Genomic DNA, 25,992 nt, shown 5'->3' on the forward strand with positions numbered 1-25,992 from the left:
ATGGTAACGACAATGTCCTTAACATTTTAAATGCCTAGTAGACCTAGTAGGTAAGTAGGAGTAGGGGCTAATAGATATAATTTTTCACTTTATTTTTGATATGACATTATTAATAATTAATATTCAGGCTTTTGCTATATGTTTATAAACCTTTTTGTGAAAGCATTAGTATCATAAGGCTGTGGTTTCATGGTCACTTGGGGCTGACATAATCACCACTTTTAAATGAGCAGCTCTCTTTTCTGGTGTGGGCTCAGGGGATGGGAAGCCTGATTTGTGTGCTGACAGTGCTCAGGAAAATGCAGCTGAAGAGAAATAGGAAACACCTAGTAAATAGGAAATAGTAAATTTCCTAGTAAATAGGGAATTTCCTAGTAATAGGAAATAGGAAACACCTAGTAAACTCACAAATGTCTGAACATAAGTTTCTCAGTTTGCTTTTAATACCTGCTGGATAACAAGATGGCAGACTTATTTTTTTTCCCCCTTTTCAGTATCTGTGGTAGGCTAAGAAATGTGCACCTGCTGTAGGGGGCCTGCTTTGCAGGGGATTAGAACTCATTCTCTAGAGGTCCCTTCCAGTCCCTATAATTCTGTAATTCTATGAAATATATCTCCTCATCAGGGTATTCCAGGACAGCAGATTTCCTTTGTTCTGGCCTCTGCCTGTTAGATTTTTCCTTTAGATTTTAAAGGTCTGAGAGTTATTGTTTGAAAAATACTGGTGTGATTTTTATAGTGTAACAGGAGAACAGAGTTGGTACAAATCCTGTTTTTTCTAATGTGTGGAGAAAGAGAAAATGGCATGGCACATAATAATGAATTTAGTATGCTATTATGTTTTGCTTTCATTGTAATATCGTCTGTTTGGTGCTTTTTGCAGCTTTATTTCAGAAGCACGCTGGCTTATCTAGTAGCTGGAGTGGAGTGGGTTTGGTTGCTGCCTTAAAATGCAAAATGGAGCAGGGCTTTTGGGTAGTAAGAGAGTTGGTTGTGACTTGCGATTTGGATGGCAGCAGATGCCCTGTTACAGTTTTAGGTTTTATCCTGTAGAGATGGCAACAGAGCAGCCTTCCTGCTGGGCTGGCAATGCTTAAGTGGTTAATCTAGTTAATTTTCAGGCTTAGAAAAACAATGAGAAGATTGAGCACCACAGAAAACATTGCGGTCGTGTATAGATGTTCTCTGGTTGTTTGAGTACCGAGGAAAACTAAAGAAAATCCTTCTAAAAAGGATTTATTAAAAAAAAAAGCCTATGAACAGGAATAAATCTGTTTTGGTAATTGTGTATAGAGGTCATTTGTTCTTGAGATGATACTCCTGATGCAGTCAGTGGGTGCAGTAAGGAGATGCTAATGCTTCATTTTCCAGAAGTAAGTGCAGAGATGAGAGAGTGTATGAAGTAGCAGAGCTGCTCATCTTGATAGCAGCATGTCCCCAGGGCTAATATATCTTCAGTCACTTAGATTAGCTGGAGAATGTTTGTTTTCAAGAAGTTTGTGGAGATTTGAGACTGCAGATCTTTCTGTTAAGTTTAGGTGTGTTGTAGCATGATTGTCTTGGCTCAGGATAGCTTTATTTGTAAATAGAAATCTGTCTCGTATGAAGAAAAAGTCAATTACCAACTTTAATAACCTTTCAAAAGGCATTTCAAAGTGTCTCCATGTAAATACATTAAATAAACAATTTCTGCTCATGTAAATACTTGTGAAGGGAAACTGAATAGAAGTACAGGTATAAGAAGGAAATAACATTTTATTAAAATCAGTTCAAATACATTTTTTGAACTTTCAGGGAGCTTACTACTCTATCTGCATGCCTTACTGTTGCAGTTCTCCTATTTCATGCAACTGTGCTGAACTGAACAATTGTCACCCAATGCTACCAATTTATGTGCTACTTGTAAGATACAGAAAACTGTGAACTATGTAAAATCCACTCTATTTCAACTTGCTGATTTATCTGAATTTCTACATGCGTTCAGCTTTTAAAGAAAAATGTAATGTTGCTACCTGAGTGATTTGTCAGTGCAGTATTTTAATGTAGATTCCACCAAGGGAAACGTTAAGGGTTGAAGTGTTTCCATTCATCAAAATAATTAAGCAAACAGGGAATGGTATGTGACAAAGAACTTCATACTGATGCCATCTATTTCTGTGCTGAGGAGCCCTGGCAAAGTATTAAATTCCATTCTTTATGTTTTGCATCAAAAAGGGGCCTGTTGATGAAGTATACATAAATGACCTCTGAAGCTGGGACTTGAGCTGAAGAATCAGTGAAGTATCAGCAGATTCTAGGCACTATTATTAACTGTTTAGTTAGTATTTAGCTTACGGAAGATACTTGACTGCAATTTGGTGTCAGTTACAAAATAAAGAAATTTGAGTAGTCATCTACCAGATTTGGGTAGATTTACAGCATGTATAGAGTACTACTCACTTATATTTCATTTTTTTTTTTTTAAATGATCTTTTAGCTGTGCTGATTTTGGTGTCCTAACAACACATTTCTTTTTTAGGAAATAAAGCCTCAAAGCCATTACAACCATGGATACAGTGAATCTCTTGGACGAAAAAGCCACATTGATGATTACAGCACTTGGGACATTGTCAAAGCCACACAGTAAGCTTATTTTTGAGCTTTAGATTTGTCTTTCTGTGTTAGTTGAATAGTATTTTTTAATGTGAAAGCAGTTCAAGGCTGACTGTATTTGTGTATGTAGTAATGCAAGATCTTGTAAATGATCTGTATTGTTTTAGATCTGTAAGCACTGTGTGAAGCATTGATGTTAACTGTAAATACAGGTGGTTGCTGGGAGGATTGTTGGAAAAGAAAGCAATTTTTTCATGTTTGTGCTGGAGTTTATTTTCTCTAACTGACGATTAAAAGGTAGGTGGGCAACATGTTGATAAGCAGACATGAGGATTTCCTTCATTTCTTGGCATCATTTGTAGGTTCCAATATGTTACGTACAGATGAATTCTGTTTCTTATTCGGCAGTTTCAACACTGCTATGAAACTGAGTTATTGTTAAGAGAAAGGACTGTAAGAATAAATGGAGAGAAAATCTAACTTAGAATTATTTTCTTAATGCAGATTATACAGATTTGTCTTCTGTAAAGTCCTGTAGTAGTTCTCATTTGCAAGACATTCTGAAGAATTGTCATTAAGCTACCTTTCAACTTTCCATTATTTACTGTTCAGAAACTAGCAACATCACTTCCATCTATCTTCTTCAGTTAGCTGAAAACATGATAGTTTTACAAAAAGAAGTCTTACATTATTTTGAATGCCTGCATGATTATGTATATTGCCAAGCTATTTGCCTCTTACATATATTTTTATATAGATTTCCATTTATTTCCTAAAAATTATTTTTAATTAGTACATTTGCAGCTCATTTCCTGACTTATGCCACATTTAGGTGTAGATGCTTTCCTTCACTTTCTGAATGGATGGGAATTTTTAACTTCCTGATATAGACGTTGACTGAACCTACGATTGTAACTCTAAAGATTTAAATAGTAATACTAACCTATAATCCTCTTAGCAGGGGATTCCTTGAAATGAAACCATTGGTATAACATGAAACAAGGTGCTTCTTAAAGACATGGGACTGTGACAGCAGAAGTGATGATTTTGCAAGTTACTTTCTTCTGTTTTTCCGAGCTCATTATATGCTTGAAAACCCAAAACACATTTGTTATTATCCATTAAATTTAGGTTGATCTGTGCTTACAGCTAATGGATTTTAATTCTTTTCTGGTCTCTTCTAACATACAACTGATAGACCTGTTAATTGTTATGCTCCTTCACAGTACTGGTGTGATGAGATTGGTGAGATGTCTATATATGCAGACTGGGGGATGAAGCACTGGTGAGCCACTCTCACCAAGTAGAACATGAGTCAGCAGTGAGCCCAGGCAGCCAGGAAGGCCAGCCATGACCTGGGATGCATCAAGCACAGCATCACCAGCAGACCAACAGAAGTGACTGTCCTGTTCTTCACTGCAGTGGTGTGTGCTCATCTTGAGTACTGTGTGCAGTTTTGGGAGACTGAGAGATGTATCAAGAGCAGCTGAAGTTCCTTGGTTTGTATAGCCCCAAGTAGAGGAGACTGAGGGAAGAACTCATTGCAGCTTATAGCTTTTCAGAAGAGGAGCAGAGGGGCAGCACTGATCTACTCTCTCTGGTGGTGGTGATGGGACCTGAGGGGGTGGCATGGAGCTGCATCTGGGCAGGGTCAGGTTGGGTGTTACTTAAAGGTTCTCACTAGAGGGTAGTCGGGTACTGGAACAGGCTGTCCAGGGTGGTGGTCATGGTGCTGAGCTTGCCAGAGTTCAAGAAACATCTGGACAATGAATTCAGTCGTAGTCTGATTTTTTTCAGGTGGTCTTGTGTTGTACCACGAGTTGGACTTTATGATCCTTACGGGTCACCTCCAATTCAGTGTATTCTACTACTCTATGTTCTCTTACATGCAAGAGAGGACTCTGTTTGCCATCATAGCTCAGGGATAGGTGGCTGTCAGCATGGGTGTATGATCAAGTTATGTTAGTAGTATTCCATGGAAACAATCGGACTAGAGGGAAACCTCACCTCTACTTTCTTTTCACTGGGTTAAGTTTTTACAGCAGTTTGAAAGCCCTGTTACATAAAATGTGGGAAACTCTGAAGTTTAAGGCAGAAAATAAGCTTACCAAGTATTGTAAGGCTTGGAATAACATAAAAGCTGCTACTACATTAACTCAGTGATAACTTATCAGCAGCAACAAAGTCTTTAGAAACACGGTGTCCGCATTAGTATCGAAAGTGAAGTTTCACTTGATGAGCAGCTATTGGGAAGAGGTGCAGCACTGATATTAAAATGAGCAGTGTAGTAACTTTGGTAGAAATATAACCTCTCTTACTTGAATGGAAATAGATGACCTTATCTTCTAGCGCTTGTCCTCAAAACTCATTGTTCATTTTGATTAAAATAAGTGGTTTAGTTTACTTTTCAGTTCATTGCTAATGTAAGTTAGATGCCACAAAAAGCTTTGCTAAAAAGTGAAAATACAAAAGAATGCTTATCTGTCTTCTAGACCTTCTGTAACTAAATCAGTAAGTTCAAGGAAAAGGTAGCAAAATAGAATAGGATTTATTTTCATTCTTCTAAGTTCTGGTGGTGGTTTGTTGGCTTTTTTGTGTGTTTTTTTTTTTTCTTTGTTTTCAATTCAGTGTTTTACATTGAATGCATATCATTCAATGCAAGTTGGCAGCACATTTTTTTTTTTTTTTTTTTTTTCCCTTTCAGAACATTTTCAACCTTCCCTAGAAGAATGTTATGATTTTCATAGCATGATAACATTGAATGATAGCTGGGGTGCTTACTGTTAGTGGAAGAATTTCAATTGGTCTCAGGACTGATTGGATAGCTAATTATAATACGGTTGCATGTCTTGCAACTTCAAAAGACAAATATGTCATCCGAAATACTTGATGTTTAAAGTAAGACCGTTGAAACTGCAGGCTTCTTGACAGATGGAAGGTGCATTTCAGTGTAGAGTAGAACTGTTGGCTCTCAAGTTTGTGATAATCCATGGAGAAAGCAGTCACAACTTCTGAGTAGCTATTCAGTTATTTAACTTATTGTCAGTCGTTGTTGTTCATGCTGTTTTTCATGTACTGCACTATTAAAAGTTTCTGCTGTGAAATCAGCTGTTTGTTACTGTACAAAATTGAAATGAGAAACAGCTCCTTAAACTACAAAGTTGATTAAAAAAAGAATGAAAATGTTTTAGTTTCTCTGTATTCTATATATGCTGTTTGTAAAATTTGACTTTAAAATGTTGACTTTCTTGACTCTTAACTACAGAGAAATAAAAGTTAGTAAAATGATGCATTCAGCAAGTGAAAATGAAAGCTTGCAAGCTCTACATGCTTTTCCAGAAGAATTTTTATTCTTTGCCGTTCGTCTCCTGCTGGAATGTTCATCTGCTTTATCCTACTTTGTAGTTTGGACACCTATTCAGTTAACATGCTTATGCACTGAACTACACAATCTGATAACCTCTTACAATCATCAAAGTTTGGTATAGGAAAGAACAGTTCAGTCAATATTCTCATTGCAAAGAGGACTGTGTTTCTCCTGTTACATTCCTCCTCAGATCTTGCCTAGAAGTGGATCTATTGATTTACCAGCAGAATACTTTCCTTGTTTTGCAGAAACTTCTGCTGAGGTAAAAATGATAGTAGTTGGTTTTTACACACATCAATAAGAAGGGGCATTTTTCACTGGAATGTTGTAACATGTCCGAAGACATCTAGTTAGAGTTAATAGACAAGATACTGGTACTTTTTCCGTCTCTTATGTTAAGCACCTGCATCATTCAAGACTGGAGTTAACTTTGAATGTGACTTATAGGAGGTACCATGTTAATGTAGTGACTTCAAGTTGATTGCTGACTGTTTAAAATTGGTCAAGCCATGAAGCTACAGGAAGGTAGGTATTGTTCACAGATCAAGACATACATGGTGGGTTATGACTAGAACCCTAGAACCACCTCTGAGACAATTTAATCCAGCTATGCTGGAAGTGTGTTAAATAATATTCTGAACATTAGTGTTAAACATTAACGATATTAAGAACTACTTTCCTGGGTTCCGCAAGATTGATTCCTTGTGCCCCAAGTATGATTTTCCTATTCCAAGATTAACTTTCTCTTAGTTTTAGTTTTAGTGTGGTGCAATGCTTGCAGAATCTGTGCTGAAGCTTCCTGGGGAAAAAAGAAAGTTGGATATATTTAAGAACATTCATAGTATATTTAAAGAAAAAAAAAATCCTCCAGAATAGTGGGAATTGGTGAGGGCTGGCCAATGTTACAAATACCACTGTTATTTTCAACCATTCAGAGGACAGGATGGGCAGACTTTGACAGCGGCATGCATGCGCTTTACCTGCTTGTTGTTTTAGCCTGTGGGTTTTTTTTTATGTGTATATACCCATACCATTTTCAGCAATATAATCAAAGCTCAAGTGGAAGGGTGTGAATTTCCTGTTCTGTAAACCAATTACCAATATAACTACAACTGCCTACCCGCTCTGAGACTTTGGAATGCATGCAACAACTGAATTTCTCATTTCTCAACATCATTGTTCGTGGTTCATTAAGCAGCTCTTGAGTTTGCTAAGGAGCAGCTTTGCTGTTGAAAACAAAGCTGCCTTTCTGTTTCACATATTCCTATATTGTTTGTGTGTTAATAACTGCCATCATTCACGGAATGAGACTTGAAAAGATTAAGGGGAAAAAATGATCGTTTTGTTACTAATTGCATTTCCAGCTAAAATAGCTTTGATTGAATTTGCAGAGATGGCAAGATGAGGGAGTAAACTCTTGGCTTGGCATAGTGATGTGTTCTCTGAAAAGAGATTCCTTGCTAGTATTGTGTACTTTGTGTTGATCTTATGGCAAAGCTGGCAGTGTCTGTTTCTAAAACTGTGCTTGCCGACAAAAATGGATTCCATATTTAAAATGGAAAGGGATTCTACAATACTATTTTTGAAATGAGTTTCAGTTGAATTTAGATATCTTTGACTTATGAAAAATGAGATACTACATTAGTTACTGCTGACATTAGACAGTAATAACGAAATGAGCTTACACAATGTTATTCTTGCTCTAGAAGAGCTAGTCAGATTTTTCCCAAGAACAAGCCGAGCTTAGTAATATACTTTCATAATTACACTCCATTGGTATTTACAAATATCATCCTCTAGAATTCACCCAAGCGCAGAATTTGTTATATTGATGTACAAACCTCTTGTGGGATTGGAATTTTTTTCCTCCTTCCTCTTTCTTGAAAGGAATTGCCAGAACAGGTTGTTCAGAGAGATTGGGGATGCCCCATCGCTGGGAGTGTTTAAGGCCAGGTTGGGTGGGGCTGTGGGCAACCTGGTCTGGTTGTTGATGTAATGGCTGGCAACCCCACCTGTGGAAGGGAGGTTGGGACTTTATGATCCTTGAGATCCTTTCCAACTCGAGCCATTCTATACTCCTTTATAGCTACATTAGGAGTGTAGTGAGTATAATGTACATTTTGTAATCTAACAGTGTGTCATGAACTTTTGCAGAAGATAGTGCCAAGTCAACTGCAGCAAACTGATGAAAGACTAGCTGTTATGTAAGAGAGGGGTGCTGTGCTTCTAGGGCAGAGCGCAAGAAGCCAGAACTGCATCAAATTCACTGTTTTCTTGTGGAGAGCATGCTTTTTCATGGAACAGGAATGAATTGCTGTAAATTGATCTTTTCTGCCTGGTGATTTTTGTATGTTTAGAACCTTATGACCTCTTGTGACAATAAACTATAGAGTTACTAAATCACACCTCACATTAAATCTTTTATAATCAGTTACAACCTCTGAACATTGTAAAATGTCAGTGTGAGATAAGCAGCTCTGGGAAATTCCTAAAGCATGTTGAAGACTATTTCCTGTTACAAGTACTTAGTGAGCTAACCAGGAAAGGTGCATTCCTACATCTGCTGTTTGAGAATAGAGAAGGCCTTATGGGAGATACGAAGGTAGTTGGCTGTCTTGGCCACACTGATCGTGAAATAGTTGAGCTCAAAGTTTTTGATGTAATGAGAAAAGAAATCAGTTGACTTGCCACCCATTTTAAGAGAGCAAGCTTGAAACTGGTTGAGGAATTAGCTGTCAGTGTGCCTTGGGAATCACGCCCAGTGGGTTTGCAGGTCTCTTAGAGGATTGCATTTCAAGAACCACCTTTTAAAAGCCCAGCGGTTTGCAATCCCACTCTGCCACAAATGAAGCAAGTGGGGTAAAAAACTGGTTTGACTGAATGGGGAACTCTTAGAACAAGGGCAGCAGAAGAAAATATATATCTGGAAGCAAGGTCTTGCTTCACAGGGGCAGTACAGTGCTGCAGTTTACCTCTTCTGGGAAAAAACAAAAAAAAGCCAGAGCTCAACTTGTCAGTATAATGTCAGACAGTGAAAAAAGACAAGGTCTGAAGAAAACATTGGACTGATACTTGATGGTCACCTAGGAAGTAAGGATGAGTAAAAGGCAGAGGCATTTAATGCATTTTTTTTTAGTTTTTTTTTGTACTTCAGTGTTTAACATTAATGACTTGGGCTGCCTGGTCCTCTGTGCTGGAAGACCATGGGAGAGAAACAACTTTTCAGCTGCAAGGGACCATCAGTTGAATGTTCATGGGATCTGATGAGATTCACCCCATAGTATTGAAGGAGTTAGTGATGTTTTATAGCTGGATCCCTCTCAATGATTTACTGCAGCTCTTTGTAGGCTGGGGAGGTTCCCACTGACTGGAAGTGTTCCCTTCCAACTGCCCTATTCAATTCTATGTACTGCCCTTACGACCAGAATTAGCTATCTTGCTTTCAGAAGCTCTGTTATCACCCCTCTTGCTGTTTTTTCACTAATCTTCATTTTTGGCTGATTTGCCTGTGGTTACCATAAACCTTTTTCAGTGGTGCTTTTGACTGCATGAACATCCAGGAATTGTGTCTTAACCCATTTGAGCAATCACTTGTCAGGTCCCATTTTTGATCTAGACTTGAACTTCAAAGATTGGCCAGACTAAGAACCTTCTTGATTTTCTTGGCAGGTGTCTTTACACGTGTCTGAGTATGTGTTCTAACTGATTGCATACTTCTGAGTCTTCATAAACCACGCTGTCCTTCCGTGTCATCTCTAAAAGGGAAAATGTAGAAGCAGCGTAAGGAAAATGTACTTAAATTCCAGCTTTGAGAGGATGTTAAACTTCTGCTCCAGCAGAAGTCAGATATTGCATGGAGAGAAAGGTTTGGACTTGATTCCAGGTTTTGCTTTTGACTTGGGAAATCCCTGTGGGTTGTACAAACATTCCAGTGTAGTCTCTACAAGCCTTACTACATTGCTTTTATTGCCACTAAGAACAGGACAAATATTTAATATTAGAGTTAGGTGCTCTTTGTTTGTTATCTAAGAAAACAAAATGGTAAATGTCTGAAATATGTTTGTTATGCTTATAGCTGATCTGATGATCTTGTTATCTGCTGTACTGATTTTTTGGAAGATATTTTCTTATTGGTTGGTCTAATTATTGAGGCCTTCCAGAGATGGAAAGGAAGAAAAACGGGCATGTGAGAAACAAATACAGGAGAGTTCCTGGGAGGGGTTTTATTTCACCCTTCTTACTGATGTGTATTTCACCGTGTTCTGCTCTATAGTTTCCTGTGGAGAGAAGTCCTTCGTAAAGTCTTGAGTTGGTTCATGTAACTTCTACAAGTGGAAAGCTGTTGCTGCAACAGATCTGTGTTCACTTAGAAACTGAATATCTCTGCTTCATTTCCATTTTGTTGAAGATAGAGTATCATAATCATTATGGTGTTTGTCTAATTCATTTTTTTCCCAAGATAACAGCTTTGAAAATAATATTTTCTTCTTCAAGGTATGGAATATATGAACGATGTAGAGAGTTGGTGGAAGCAGGTTATGATGTGCGACAACCGGATAAAGAAAATGTGACACTTCTCCACTGGGCTGCAATCAACAACAGGATAGATCTGGTGAAGTATGTACTATATATAAGGATTTATATAAACTAATTACATTTTTTAAAATGCTGATTTCATTTTTTTTAAAGACCATTAGGTGCAGTGGCTACTTCCAAGAAACATGTTGTCTAGTGAGCTTGGTATCTCATAGGCGATGTTTAGGTCTAAGTGACCTTGTCTTGCAGTAGCAGATCTCAGTGCCCATCTTACTAGCTGTGGACTATTTTAGGTCATCCCGATGAAAGAGTTGAGCAGTTTGTATGTGGAGAGTGCAAACCTGGAATTAGGCTTCCCTTGTTTCTTTATGTTCTTCTGTTGCAAAACTAGGGTTTCAGCCTAGGTAGGTGTGAAGTCCATGGATGCTTTGTAATGAAAACTACGGAACCCTTTTTAATTTCTACAGGATCAGGGAAAAGTGTTCCATAAGTGTCAGACATCTATAATGTACTTCTGTTTAAATGACTGCACTGATTTTTTTGTTTGTTTGTTTTTGACTCAATGTTATGAAAAGGCAAAATTAGCCATATACCTCTACAGTTATCTAGTGACTGACATCATCAGATGCTGCCTTTAGTATTCTCCAGACAAGGATCTATCTGTCTTCTGCTTTTCCTCTTTCTGCCAACAGCAACTGCATGCACTTTAATTCCACAGCTACTGAATCCAAGCATAGGCAGTTGTCAAGTGCTTGGCCAAGACTTAGTGATTCTAATGTGGAAATCACTGGAAGTATTTTCTTCCTAAGCCAACCTATTATAAGATCTGCTTGCTTTGAATGTAAGTAATTTGCTTAAATAAGACTTGCACACCTGGCATGGATTTCTGAATGACTCATGGAGAGTCAAATCATCTAGCTTCTCCTTTCAATAATGTTCTCACCAAGCACAAAATTGGGAGATTTACCTAGGCAAGATCAAGTTATTTGATTAGTTTTGCAAAAAACTCACCATCTATGTATATGAAGTAGAGTGATAAACCTCAACTTAGTCTAGAACACCCTTAAATAAACGTAAGTTATTTCAGTGCACCATCTGGCAGGAGATAGTCGCCTTATCTTTTCCCTGTTGTCAAACTGTAAGTTTGTCATTCTAAATAAAATGTACTAGCCAACAAGCAATGCTGCTGCTCAGTAAATTCTGAACATATTCTGCATTTCTGCAGGGACTACTGTTTGAAAGGAGACAATCTGTTTAATGTTCACCTCCCTATGAGTGGCTGTCACATCAGTGAGATGGATCCAGGCTTTGCCTGTGAATTTTTGTGTTGTCTTCTTCTCTAGACAGATTGTCTTGGAAGCTTCTTCCCCAAATGGAATAAATCTGCTTCTTGGTGTCTTTTTGAAATTTATATGTTGGTGTCTGAATCTTGCTTCACAATGAAATGAAGTCCCTATAGCTTATGTAAGCTTTGTCCCTGTCCCCACTTACATAGGACCAGGTCTTTCAAAAAATCCTGCTTGTTCTCGTTGAATTGTCCAAAAGCTTCAGCAGGGAGATACTGCAGATTTGTTCCTTTGATGTCAAAAAGCAGTGAAGTGGACTGTACTGCATTGGTCAGGGTTAGATAACCTGTTTGTCTGACACTGGCAAGTCTTTATATCTGATACCTTTAAACCTGCTGTGTAAAGGACTCTGCCTTTTAGCATGGATATTGTTAGCTAATGCATTCTTCAGTTACTCTTTCTGTAAGTATCCTCTAGACTCTTTGAAGCTTCAATCTGAGAATTGATAAGCACTTGAGCAAAAGAAGGTAGTTGCTTTGAGTAATGGTTTTCAGACTGTTATGTTTGTTGTCCTCCTTGCCATCTGCCTTGAAATACATACAGAAAATTGAGGAGTGAGAAACTCTGTGCTGAGGATTTTGAAGGACGGTTTGTGTGGGTAGGAGGGTAGGGTTCTCATAGACCTTGAAGGTATTATGCAAGCAAGAAGTCTGCAGGCACAGGTACTTGAAATGTGCAGGCACTTAGAAATCTGTAGGTAGGTGGCACTTTTCAAAAATCTATTAGTTGTAACTCTTTGCCATTGGCACTTATGGTACTGAATGAAGAATCCGTGTTCTCAGCCTTACCAGAAAACTGTTTTTTAAAAAACATGAGTTTTTGTAATATGTGCATTTTCTTTCACAAAGGAAAAATAATACTGCTGGTTTTGTGTGCCAAATAAAACAGCAAGGAAAGCAGTTTGCAGAAACATTACAAATGTCTATGAATATGAGTTGCTACAGTTAAATAACGGATTACTTAATGTGTTCTTACAGGTAGCTTGTCTGTTTTAAAATGTTCTGGAAGAAGAAATGAATTTTAGGCTGTCGTTTTTAAAGTATTTTTAAAGTACTCAAATATTTCTGTTCTTTATTTAATATTGTACTTCAACAGAGAAAAGTGTAAAATCTTAAGACTTGGTTTAAAATGTAGCTTGAGCAGTGACATTAGCAGGGCTGTTCCAATGGTGATGATACGTGCTGTGAGATGAATTACATATAGCTTTGTCATCTTTGCCAAATTTCTCTAAGCATGCTAGTCTTCTAGCAGCATTTCTTTTACTATTAATTCAGAATTATTTTTTATCCTAGTGAGCACCCCAACAAATTTAGAAGAAACTTTTTTTTTTTTTTAAAGATACTTATATGGTGGCATGGTTTTTATTAATATACATAGCAATTATTATGTTTTGCTTTAGAACCTAGGTAAGAAAGAGCAGCAAGCTTAATATACAGGAAGAGGTATACCTGTTCTCCTCACCCATATCAAAAAGGCAAAAAATTGATCTCTGAAAAGGAAGTTTAAATGAAGACATGGTGTTTTCCATAATGTTGAACAACATGCCTACTGTGTGTCCTTTCTTTTGAAACAAGATGAGCATTGAAACAAGATTAACATTTACTGTTTTTTTGTCGTACAGATACTATATATCAAAAGGTGCAATCGTTGATCAGCTTGGAGGAGATTTAAATTCTACACCACTCCACTGGGCAACAAGGTGAGGAAAAGTCTTGGGATTTTCCTCTGTGTTTTTCATAACTTGGTATCCACCACGGATTGATTTATACAGTGGCTGTATTTTATGGGAATACTTGTGCAGGGATGAACTCAGTCACTGATGACAGGGAGTGCTGTGAATGTGGCATGTTTGATCTACAAGAGCTTTCAGCATGTGGTTTGATTTTTTTTTTTTCTTATCTCTTTCTGATGCGGAGGAAGATTTCTGTGACAGGAGAAAATAAAATAAAGTTAGAGTCTGTAGTCACTTTGCTTTATTCTTATTTTGAAGATCTTTGCTTTATCAGTCTTTGGAAGATCAGTGTATGCCCATCTGGGGCTTGGGGTGTGATTTTGTGTGACACTGTCCTTGCAATTTTCTAGTATGTGTGTAGATATTTTAAGAGGCACTTTAAATCAGTCTTATGGTGTAGAAGGTGGAGTGAGGATGATGACTGGCTGGAAGAATTGAAGTCAGCCTTCAGTAGTGGCAGACAGCTGGTAGCAAATAGGCAGGAAAGTAAAGAAGACATAGAAAATCAGTTTGTATCAAGATCATTTCTTTACTAAAGATGAGAACTTTCTTATTAGACCCCTTTAAAAATCTTAGCTTGGGTATTTCTTGCTGGTACAGATCACATCCTACTTTCTATATGTTAATACACGAATGTTTGATTACACTTCCTGGTATTCATAAGTATAATCTGTTCTGTGAAGCATTGTGCAAAGCTTCTTCTGACACACACAGATTGTTTTTTAGCTTATGTCGGTAAGTGTGCTCGTAATTGTACACCCTATCTGCTGGAAGAATAAGTCTATCAAATAGATGAGATTCAAATGTATGGAGAAAAAGTAGGCTTTTTTCTCCTGTGCTGTTTTTAAAAGTAGGAAAACGATATATACTGCAAAAAAAAACGCCCACAATTATATATATATAATCTGTTTGGCATCTTTTACAACAACAGGTTTCAGATGTGGATGGGAAGAAGCCACAATAGGCTAAATATCTGAGCTAATAACTTTGTTGTTGCTGACTGACCTTTTACTTCATAGCACACCTAAGCCAATTGCATGTGATCTGTGTGTTGGCTGCATAGAATTTGCTCACGTGAAAGGATTTAAAAACTTGGTTGCAGACTCAGGTCATGGTGATCACTTTTGTCCAGGTATATATTAAAGGTCATGTTTGTTGTTTTAAAATATTTTAAAATTGCATGGCATACCTGTGTATAGTTATTCAGTTGTTTGTTTTCTGTGTTCTGTTGCATTTAGGCAGGGTCACTTATCCATGGTTGTACAGCTGATGAAATATGGGGCAGATCCGTCGCTAATAGATGGAGAAGGATGTAGCTGTATTCATTTGGCTGCCCAGTTTGGACATACTTCAATTGTTGCTTACCTGATAGCAAAGGGACAGGTAAATTTTAAATAATATCATTTTAAAGTAGTTTCTACTCAAAACTGGAATAATGAAACAATTAAAAATTGTATCTATCGGTCAGAAAGTGCAAAGCGTTTACCTGACTAAAGATGAATCAGTATCTTTTACTGTAGACTGCTGTATTTTACCTGATGCACATGTATCTGTTAACTTAATTTCCTGGAACAATGGTACCTTGGCTTAAATTTACATCTTACTGTAACATATGCAAGTTGTAGAATGTATTCCTTTATCATTCTTTATTTCCAATTAAGTTAGTATTTCAATATTAACCAGGACTATTATAGCAAATATTTTTTAAGTCTTCATAGAAACATCAGCTTAGGCAATGGTAAAGAATTTAATAACTAAGAGTTGACATACATATTTAGATTTAAAAAAAACAATCTTGATGCCTCTTGTATTATTGATAGATACGTAAGATGTGTATGTATAGCACATGTGCTCACTACTCTTCACATTGTCTCCCATCCTTCATTCTCTGTGCTCAAAACATTGTTCATTTTTTTGCTACTTGCTCTGCATTATTCTTCATAGATTTACTCAACCACAGGTATGTTCCTGAAGCACAGATTTTATTTCCTTTGTAAGCCATATAGAGAAGTCAAAACCCTTCTCTCTTTTTACAGTCCTGCTAATACTGTTCCAGTTCTATATTGTACTTGTTCTTTCAAATATCAAGTGAGGTACAATCTAATGAGTCTGATAGAGTATGAGTATGAAATTAATTGATTTAGGTCTGTTTTCAGCTGCAAAGTGCTACTGTATTGTAAAACAAAACTAGATTTGCTACAGAAGATGATCTGTGTGTATACAATTTTTTAAAACTGCATTTTGCAACAATCATTTTTTTATCTTAAAATTGTTTGGTGAAACAGTGTTTAGGGTATGGTTGAGAGTAAGGTAGATACAAGAGGACGCCAGTCTTACATAATCACTGTTTTGCAAGCTAAATAATGCTCTCATCTTATCTTTGCAAGATAATAAAAACTCTTTGGTCAGGAACAAGTTTTATATTTTGTTCATAAATTATCTAAAATGAAAAACCCATATTCTTACATCAGAAAAACCTTGCAAGTGCTCTGTATTTGCAAAGTTGCTTAAAGCATAGCATTAATGAAGTATAGATATCCCTTATAATATTTTGTCATTATTACGAAATCTCACTGTGAATGTTTACTTGCCCCGATGTTTATATACAGACTTGCTCTATTTATTTATTTGAGCATATAATGCTTCACTATGAGAGAAGCTGTGTGTGTTGTGTACATGTGTATGTACATGGGTGCAAAAATCTTACTTCAAAATTTGAGTCCTATTATCTTGGTAACAGGTTTCTTGACAATAACTCTTTCTTTTAAAGATAAGTCTTAATAAATCCCCCCAGTGTAATCAAGCATGATTTCAGTGTCCTTTGCGTGCCTTTCAATGTTTGAGTTAACACTTACTTCAAGCACTTCAGAAAAGATGAATTAAAGTTATATATTGATTTGTATATTTAAAATAAAATAAATAATATAATTATAAAAGATATAAATAACACTGTAATAACAGTCCCTGAACTCAAAAGTTTTCTAGCTATACTATGGTAACTATTCAGCTTCTGTAGAGGCTGTGTGAAACACATGATTTTACTTTTTACTCTTCTTTAAAAGTGCATACCAGTTTGTTAATCATGGAATAATGGAATTGTTTGAGTTGTAAAGGATCATTAAAGGTCCTCTCATCCAACTCCTCTGCAATGAACAGGGACACCTACAGGTAGATCAGGTTGCTCAGAGTCTTGTCTAGCCTGATGTTGAATAACTTCAGGGGTGAGGCGTCAGCTGCCTCTCTGGGCAACCTGTTCCACTGCTTCACCACTCTTAAAAAAAACAAACAAAAAAACCCAACTTTTTCCTTATATCCAGTCTGAATCTTGCCTCATTTAGTTTGAAACCATATTCTCTTGTCCTGTCACACCAGACCCTGCTCTTTGCTGACATGAATGTTTACTTCCTTTATAATATAATGATTTGGATTTGGAAACTTAAACTACTTTTGCTCATGTAGACTTACCCTATTAGTCTTGTAAGCGTTTTTCCTTTTTCCTTGACAGAGATTAGGCTCTCTTACATTTCTGAGAATAGGCTTGTGTTTGTTCTGACCCTAACTGTAGTATCTGGTGATGAAAGGCACACGGGTTTAAACAGAATCATGTTGGAAGGACCGTCTGGTCCATCCTCCTAATCAAATACAGACATCTAGAACAGGTTGCCAGGCACCCAGTCCATGCAGCTTTTGAATCCACAAGGGGGATGATTTCACAACCTCTCTGGGCAACAACCTGTGCCAGCTCTCCGTCGCTTGTCAACACTGAGCATCATTCTTGCAGCAGCACTAAGGCCAGAGGAAGCTGCTAACCAAGCATTTACTTCCTAAACCTACACAAGAGTGCATTAATTACAGAATTCTGAGGCCAATCATGATTCTTCTTTATGGCTGTTGAAACAGACTCTGATGGACTAGGCTCAGAGCAGACCTCTTGTGCAGAAGCAGCTTCTTTTGTTTGCCATACCTGGCTTGTTAAGCTGCCTGTCAGTCTGCACTGGATTTGTTTTACTAGAATCCTATAAAGTCTTTTCTTTTGGAGAATAGCTGGCACATCTTTCACAAATTAGAAAATGTTTTCAGTTGTACCTCCACCTTCCTGATAAATTTTCTTTACTATTTGCTTTTATGTATTCTATTTCTTTGAGAGTCTGTTTCATTTTCTCTGGCTGACAGTCCATGTGAGAGATCTTTACCTTGTTCAGATTCCTATTCTTCATAAACATATGATGGATCTTTTTATAAAGCCTATGAGATGTGAAATAACCAGTAATGTTTCTGAAGATGATCAAATTTCCAGTCTGTTTTTGTCCAATTCAGTGTATTTTTGGCTGGAATCCCTTTAAGCTTTTTGTGCTTTTGAGAAGGCTGGCTTGAGCACCACTATTAAAAAGCCCTGGTAAGCAAAGTGTTGCTGTGATCTCTAGTGACTGTTCAGAAATCAAACTCATCAGCTGTGTTACTTTGGAAAGTGGTGTCAAGCAGCAGAATTAGTTGATACAGCTCCTTTTTATGTAAGAAGCTGTTTCCTCCCCTGTGTTTTCTACCCTTCTTGTGGAATCCTGTATTAATGCTGTAGAACTAAAATCTGGCTAATCTTTAAAGTCGTTCTCTTTCAGAGCCAGAGTTATCCTATTTCAGATACGTTTTAAATAATAACTGATGTTGGTCTGTTGTGTTCTCTCATTTGAATTGTATACATGGCATGTAAGTATACTTTTTATCATTGCATCACTGTATTTAGTATTGAAATCTGCCTCTTGTAATGCTCAAATTCCTGCCTTAGCAGCATGGACAGCTGTCCAAGAGCATTATCAGATTGACCTGTCACCAGGAGTTAACAAGAAGTTAATGCTGAGATGCCTGTTGGTTCACACAAGAAAAGAACAGTCTTCTGATGCATTATACGTTGTTTACTTTTTTGTTTACTTCTTTGCCTCAGCATTCTGATACAGAAGAACAACAGAACTTTCTGAAGCTTACTTTTTGTTGTATGAATGTAGCATTCATCTGGCAGAATGACAAAGAATTTTTAACAGGAGCTTTGGTAGACAGCATCTCTTCTGTGCATGTTGTGCATCATTTTATCACGCACATAAAACTGTGTGCGAGTCTTAGTTTCTTTTCAGTTGCTACATTTCCTTTGAAGAGGGATCTGCCTCAGCCCATGTTGGAGCGTAGTATGAGTAATAGATATATCCTGCTCATCTAGTATAGTAATTTGGAGCTCATCTTCTTTTTTCCTCTTTTAACTGTAACCTAGTATGCAAGACATAATTTCAATTTGTCTGGTGGTATCACTGAAGGAGTCTTTTTTTACCTCCTTCCAAGCAATCAGGTGTCTGCTGATCACATCGCATTGCATTTCTGCATATAATCTAAAAATTAAGAGAGTGATTGTTTATGTCTCGTTAGTACACAAATGTTTAAAAACATGTGGTTCACACAGTGCGACCTGTGAACTGAAGTCATGCTTCTTAAGGATGGATGACCTTGAGGCTCAGCTGTGGCTCTAATTTCCTTCGCAATCTTGGCAACAGGAGCTTGAAGGGAGCAAATGCCAACAGTTGTGTGGCTTTAAGAGGTTCTAAAGAATACAGTCTATGTGCATACATAGAGGAAATAGACCTAAGTATTGGTCTTAGTATGCACAACTTGCTGGGCACTCAAGTAGTGGTTTTCCTCCCCTCTTATCAATCGCTTTTTATTTCTGATTTTTTAAATTTTATTATTTTTAACTTAGCAATTGAGTAAAAATTTTAAAATGCACAGGTATCTGCAATCTGGCTATCTTTTAAAAGCAGTTATTTAGTTATTTAATAGAAGTAAGTTGGATTTTCTGGATAACTTTTGTCTGTTTCAGGCTAGTAGCACAGTGGGTGGGAGTCCCAGACTGCTGAACGTTTGGCAGATACCAGAGCAGAGAAGTGGCAAGTAGAAAGCTACTTCTGTATTTTGAGTTTCTCTCAAGAATTTCTGAAGTAAATGGTTTTATTAAAACACTTTCAAACTAATTTTCTTAGTAAGGGCTGAAGGAAATAACATAGGAGATACTGATGTAGCTCTGCCACCTCTAAGTACAATTGTTGCGGTCTTGAATTAAATTTAGTGTAGAGTAATTTTGTGCTGCCAGGCTGTGGAACTTGCTTGCATGTGCTTGAGGGTCTGATCTGGCTCTGAATGTATATAGGAGCCACCAACTTCCTTGCCTCACTATAGGCAGAGATCTGTAACAGGACAAAACACTGTAGGTAGTAGATGTTTTCCTTTCTGATAGAAGTTAAATAATCATTTTATTTCAGGTGTCCTGTGTACTGCTGTTTTATCTACTTGAACAAACATACTTATCTCAACAACTTTTTTTTTTTAGGATGTAGATATGATGGATCAAAATGGAATGACACCTCTAATGTGGGCAGCTTACAGAACACATAGGTAATTGATATCCTCGCTGCAATTTTTACTTAATCTTGGTGTTAACTACATACGTCGCTTGGAGTAATGACTGATTTTGAGTTTTTGAGAGTGCTTTGGTTTAATTAGTCAGTGTACTTTTCACAACTGCCACTTTATCTTTCTTAATTTGTGATCTATTCCAGAGAGAAGGTACTATCCAGATATACTCAGTATTATGATTTATTTTTTTTTTTTTTTAAACTGAGTAGGTCTTCCTATGGAGACTGCTGGAACAAATTGGTGTAAAAAGGCAATTCTCCAAAGAACAAGTTAGTTTGGATTAGTTTCCTGCTTGGAAACTAACTTGTCTCCTTTGTTTTTTGAGTGAAGCATAAGTGAGTTTTTGCAAATACTGCCATTTGCCACCAGCATTTTTAATGTGCATCTTTTGGAATGTGAAGTGGAAGTCTGAAATATTTAGAACTTTGATTTACTGTTTGATACAATCGTTTGTTTTCTTTTACAAATCTATGTTAATACTGTTGAAAGGTATGATAACAGAATTATGTACTAAATGTATTGCATGACATTTCAGAAGAAACTCCTTTAAAATTCAACAAAATTGCAGTTGTTCTTTGGTGGGAGTAGAATTTGAGCCATTGATAATCAACAAATATGTCACTTCTACATAATGTCAGTGATGGATATTCTGTACAGAAGTTGAACTCAATAACAGGAAGTTGGAATGTATTGAATTCCTTTGTAGATCTAATAAGACTTTTCTTTTCTAGTGTGGATCCAACCCGATTACTACTTACGTTTAATGTTTCTGTTAATCTTGGAGACAAGTATCACAAGAACACAGCGTTGCACTGGGCTGTTCTAGCAGGAAATACTACAGTTATTAGTCTTCTGTTAGAAGCTGGAGCTAATGTTGATGCTCAGAATATAAAGGTAAACAGTCTGTTTTTATTGTAAGTGGTTTGAGATAGAAATCTGAAGAATAAATTATTCTTGTGGGTATGGTGGGATCATGAAGATGGAGCAAAAATCATGCCATTAATTTTTATCCAAGTGTCAGTGTTTATTAACAGTGATGCCTAACTACTAAATCTGAACCTTCAAAAGTACCCATGTAGACAATTTGTGAATGGTTAAGTACAAATATATTTGGGGTGGGGTGCAGCTTTAGATGGCATGCATGATGAGCCATTTATTTGGATGAAAAAAAAAAATCTGGCTGAACATATTCTATGAAGTTTTGGGGTGACTGTCTTTTTAAATATATTGAGATGTGGGAAAGTTCATCTCCCAGTGGCAAGGAAATTGAAGACTGAAAAATACCAGTAAGAGTAGATTACAAAAATGGGCTCTTTCTTGTATCAGAACTTCAAGTTGCCTGGTTATTTTGCCAGAAGCACTTCATGAAAATTGGTTCTGCACTAACTTAGCCCGTCCTTAGTATGTGTTAGACCAGCCACAAAGCTGCTAGGATTTATGTGGTAGGCACGGAGTCTGTAAGAGAAGCTTCTCTGATGGAGGGTGGGCCTATTCAATCTCTGCTCTGCAGTGTTTTTGTCCAGAGCCTGTCCATTACTGTTATGTATAGCAGATCAGATGTACTTTATCATCTAAGTTCTTTCTTTTTGTGTAGCAAATCAAATGTACTTTATCACCTGAGTTGTTTCTTTTGTGGTGTCAGAATTCAAATTTAGAAAAAGAATTTTCCACTACTCCCTTTCTCTTCAAATATTTGTATTTCTCACATAATATTAAATGTTAAAAATATTATAGGTAGACTGCAAAAAGACAGGTCCACACCTGCATTTATAAAAGATTAAATGTCTAATTAATTTGACCTTTCACCATTTTTCCTACCAGTTAAGATGGCCAGGCCTTACTTTAGTTGGAATAAGTGATAGAGATGTGCTAAAAACAAACAAAGCTAATCATCCATTTTCTTGAACAGCATGTAACAGTGTTTCTAGGGATGCATTTTAATTTACTTATAGCTTTCTGGGTTCTACATGCAATAGTTATGTATTTATGCAAATACTTTTCCTAGTTTGTAAGACCAGTTGTGAGACAAATCGTAATTTAGCCACACTTCTTGCAAACTGTTAAGAAGCTCAAGCTCTTCTCTGTGCCACCTAATGGTAAAAATTAGTAAGTAGGGCTTTTTGTGGAAAAAAGATCAGTGTGTCATAACTTGCTTCTCATGACACACTGATTAGTGCACCTGAAGTCCTCACCTTATCTACACTTCTGGACTCTTGTGAAATCTGTAACACAAATTGATATGTTTGGCCAACTGAAATGATACCAGCTAGCCTGCAGCAGTTACGTTATTGACAGACAGCAGCAGTCAGTAGGAAAAATAGGCTTTTGAACCTGCTGGATCATGATGTCTTTCCGGTCATGCCAGAAGAGACACGTGCCTGGTTTCATTATCTGCAGTGGATTCAGGATTACTTGTATGCCTTCCTGTTGGTTTCTAGGATCTTCAGATGTCAAAATCCTTCTAGCAGAGATGGTTTCACCATCCTGTCAGTATTTATAAAGGGTGTTGATTTGGGTGATTTAGTATATGTTCATCACAAGCACATAATAAACATGAAATTGTTATCAGCTCTAGGCAGCCTATGTTAGAAAACGGCATGTTGCTGGCTTTCTAGTTTTGGAGCAGGTTGGAATCAGTCATCTCAGTAAGGTCCTACTTCTGTGTTGCATGAGAGTTTGAATGCTATAGTGGAGAATTAAAGGAAAATACAATCACACTACTATTCCAGAATAAATCTTGATAATTTGGAGGACAAAAAAAATAAAAAAAAGAGAAAATGTGCATTCTGGAAGTAAAATTATATAAATCAGCAATGTGGATTATTAACACCTAAACGTGTATATATCTTTGGTACAGTTGTTTCAAGTTAATCAAAGTGGATTTGTCCTGTTCTTGTTATTTATCCTATTTGTATTATGCTGTGCAAGAAAATAAGAATTTTCTTTTGGTATTAAGAAAGGGGTTTTTTTGTATTTTTTTTTTTTGTTTGTTTGAGACCCAGATTACAATTAGAATTGGAAGCTTTTTAGGAGTCAGGGGAGAGTTGTGGGTTTTTAAGTATCTTGCCTTAGTAGCAGACAGACTGGGCAGATGAGGACAGGATTTCACAACAACTCAGCTTATAATTGGAATTAAATAATTAAAATCTGTTAATAAATTGCTGAGTAGATATTAGGTGTAGTTTGTTGATTATGCAGCGTATCCATAGGTTTGTCTGTGGAAGTCTACATGTAAAGTTCCCTATAGTAATGATGCTTCAGATTATTCTTTCTGTCTAATCACTCAAAATACACACTCTTGAAACCTTATTGCTTTCTGTCAGTCCAAGTTGTTTACTAGACCAAGATCCCTGATTTTTTTTTTTAATTGCTTTTTAAGCAAGTCAGCCATCCATCCCTGTGAATACAAGGAAAATATTAAAATACCCAGATGATTAGACACATAGTCAAAGATTTCTTTAAAGCTCCCTCAATCTTTTTGTCTAGGCAGTTCCTAGGTGTCTCATGGCCCTCTAGTGGAAGGGATGCTCAGCTGGACCCCAAGACAACTTCAGGATTTACTTGGGAGATGAGCTCCCAGAGAGAATTGCTTGTCCACAGGTAATCTTTATGGTCTGGAAATATAAAGTGATATTAAGAAAAAAGAAAAAAAAGAAAATTGCGTGATGTCTGGAGTTTTCCAGATACTAGCAGTTCAAAATGAGATGCCATTACATTTTGTGATGAAGCAGGCACCATAGTTTGATTTCAGGCATTTCTGCTGAGAATCAAGAGGCCTCAGTCTGTTTCTTAATTATCTATCAAAAGGATATTCTTTTTTTTACCAATTTTGGTAGTTGAATTTTTTGGACAGGCAGCCTGCAAGATCCTGTTAGTCAGCAAAACACTTCACCTCATAATCTGTAGCTTATGCTGTTTGCCCTTCTTTTAGAGATCTGGAGCAAGATTTCAAAGGCAAGGATGACAGCTAAGTCTTTCTGTGCCATATAGATAGCTAACTGTCTTTTTTGTTTTTGACACCTCTTCTGTCTATAGTAATGATTGCCCTTTGTGGGTAATTTCAGTTTCTGGTACCTGTCTCACTTTTTTTTTAGGAAGGGGCCAAGCGATGGAGGATTCAGCCATTTTTCAAGCCTCCATGAGTGCTTTGTTTAGGAGGGGATTTAACTCCAGTAGAAGAGAGGAGGAGTCAAATGCAAAACTGAAGCTGGAGGTACCTGCAATTAGTTGTCTCTTGCCTCCTCTATAATTTTAGACCCAGTCAGTAGCTTTCATTTAGATCTCTTCCTGGAAGTTTAAAAAGTAGTGATATCAAATCAGTCTGTTAGGCTCCTTTGGCCCCTGTATCTCTCTCTATCTCTCTTTGCTTTGTCTGTCAGTTCTCGTAAGGTAGGGAATGTGAAAGCATGCACTGTTGCTGGCTTTGCACCTGCAGTATGTGAAGCACAAGCCAAGCATCAAAGCTCAGACTTATGGAATAAGTTGTACATGAGCAATCAGTTAATTCTTTCCCATTTTCTTCCTTGATCTTCATTAACTAGACAAACTTAGAACAGTAAACTTTCGGGAAAAAAAAATCCTTATTTAAAAAATGCTATGGTATTAGTAACCTCACTCTGCCAAGAAAGCAGAGAATTAACTCGAGTCAGGCTTTAGACTGGGAGAGTTTCTGTGATCCAGTGGGTTATGAGTTCTATTTCTTTGCTGGATTTCTGCTGCCTGTCAATAGCTAAGGAAGAAGCACAGTCTTTCTTTTACAGACTGGTGGGCTGTGTATAGAGCAAGGAAACAGATATGTTATGCCAAAGGCAACAATTACTACTATGTCAAGACATGTATTGTCAGAATTATTTAATGTGCTGTTTGAACACTTGTATAGTTATGAGAGTGTGAAAAAGATCAAAAGGGATGATGAATGAATGATGATTAGTGTCAAATATGCTGTAAAGTAAAAATAATAAAAATCAATGCCATAATTCTGTTTCAAAAGTGCTCTGAATGCATTTTATTTTTAAATCAGATTTTTTCCCACTTCTATGCTCTTGGCAGGGAGAATCACCACTTGATCTAGCAAAACAGAGGAAAAACGTTTGGATGATCAATCACCTACAGGAAGCAAGGCAGGCTAAGGGATATGACAGTCCATCCTTTCTGAGGAAACTTAAAGCTGATAAGGTGAGAAGTAGTATAGCAGTGTTACTGCTGACTTGGGTGGGGGCAGGGAGTCATGTTTGTTGACTGTAAGCAATTCAGCAATGTATATTCCCCGTGTTTTAGTTCTAGGAAATGCTGTCTTTTTACACTAAAAATAATTACAAAAGAAAAAATAAAACAGCAGAGCAAACAACAACAGCAACAAAACTGCAACCCACCATAAGCCTCCACAGTAACCTTTAGCTTTTGTGCAGCTTAAACATTAAGGAAGTGCCAAGCAGTTCTGTTGGGGAAAATCCAAGATTATTTCAAAGCTGATTCTCAAGTATGTAAGAGAAAACAGTGTTTTATATACCCAGATCACTGATCTCCTCACTGTTATATAGTATTTTGTGTTCAGTGATTAAAACAGTTGGTGTTGACAGTCTTATAATGTCATGAGAATCTTTAATGTGGAGGCCTTTTTCTGCTCAGGTTAGTATCTGATGCTGTGGAGAGGAGGAGACAAGAAATGAGGGTATAAAAGGGCACACTAGTGTGAGGAAATTCTGTTTGCCCATAGTCTGAGGACTTGTGTACTGTTAATGTTTTCTTATTGGCGGCAATACTGTGCTGGGTATTAAGTGTTGCTGTAGTTTGTAATTGTTTCTTGATTTAAATAGACATTGCATCTTGGTGGTTACGGCACTGGCTACAGCCTCTGCTGTAACGGTATGGCCATACAGTAATGCAGCAGCTATGGCCCTTATGTGATCTGTGTGTTGCATTATCTGCGTGTGTGCATTTTCAGTGTCCAGAAAAAGTTGAAAGTT

The 25,992-nt window shown here is 37.1% G+C and overlaps 1 protein-coding gene across 1 annotated transcript in view; it reads left to right on the top strand.

Annotated features, from left to right (window-relative positions):
- Positions 1–25,992, top strand: part of ZDHHC17 (zinc finger DHHC-type palmitoyltransferase 17) — a 65,108-nt gene that overhangs the window by 14,495 nt on the left and 24,621 nt on the right. The window contains exons 2-8 of the mRNA XM_048951945.1: positions 2,519–2,622; positions 10,454–10,576; positions 13,463–13,540; positions 14,812–14,956; positions 19,941–20,005; positions 20,758–20,920; positions 25,076–25,201. Coding sequence (XP_048807902.1) covers positions 2,519–2,622; positions 10,454–10,576; positions 13,463–13,540; positions 14,812–14,956; positions 19,941–20,005; positions 20,758–20,920; positions 25,076–25,201 — 804 coding nt within the window. The remainder of the gene's footprint in view (positions 1–2,518; positions 2,623–10,453; positions 10,577–13,462; positions 13,541–14,811; positions 14,957–19,940; positions 20,006–20,757; positions 20,921–25,075; positions 25,202–25,992) is intronic.

The sequence above is a fragment of the Lagopus muta genome, chromosome 1 (genome assembly GCF_023343835.1).
Source record: "Lagopus muta isolate bLagMut1 chromosome 1, bLagMut1 primary, whole genome shotgun sequence".
Classification (NCBI taxonomy): domain Eukaryota; kingdom Metazoa; phylum Chordata; class Aves; order Galliformes; family Phasianidae; genus Lagopus; species Lagopus muta.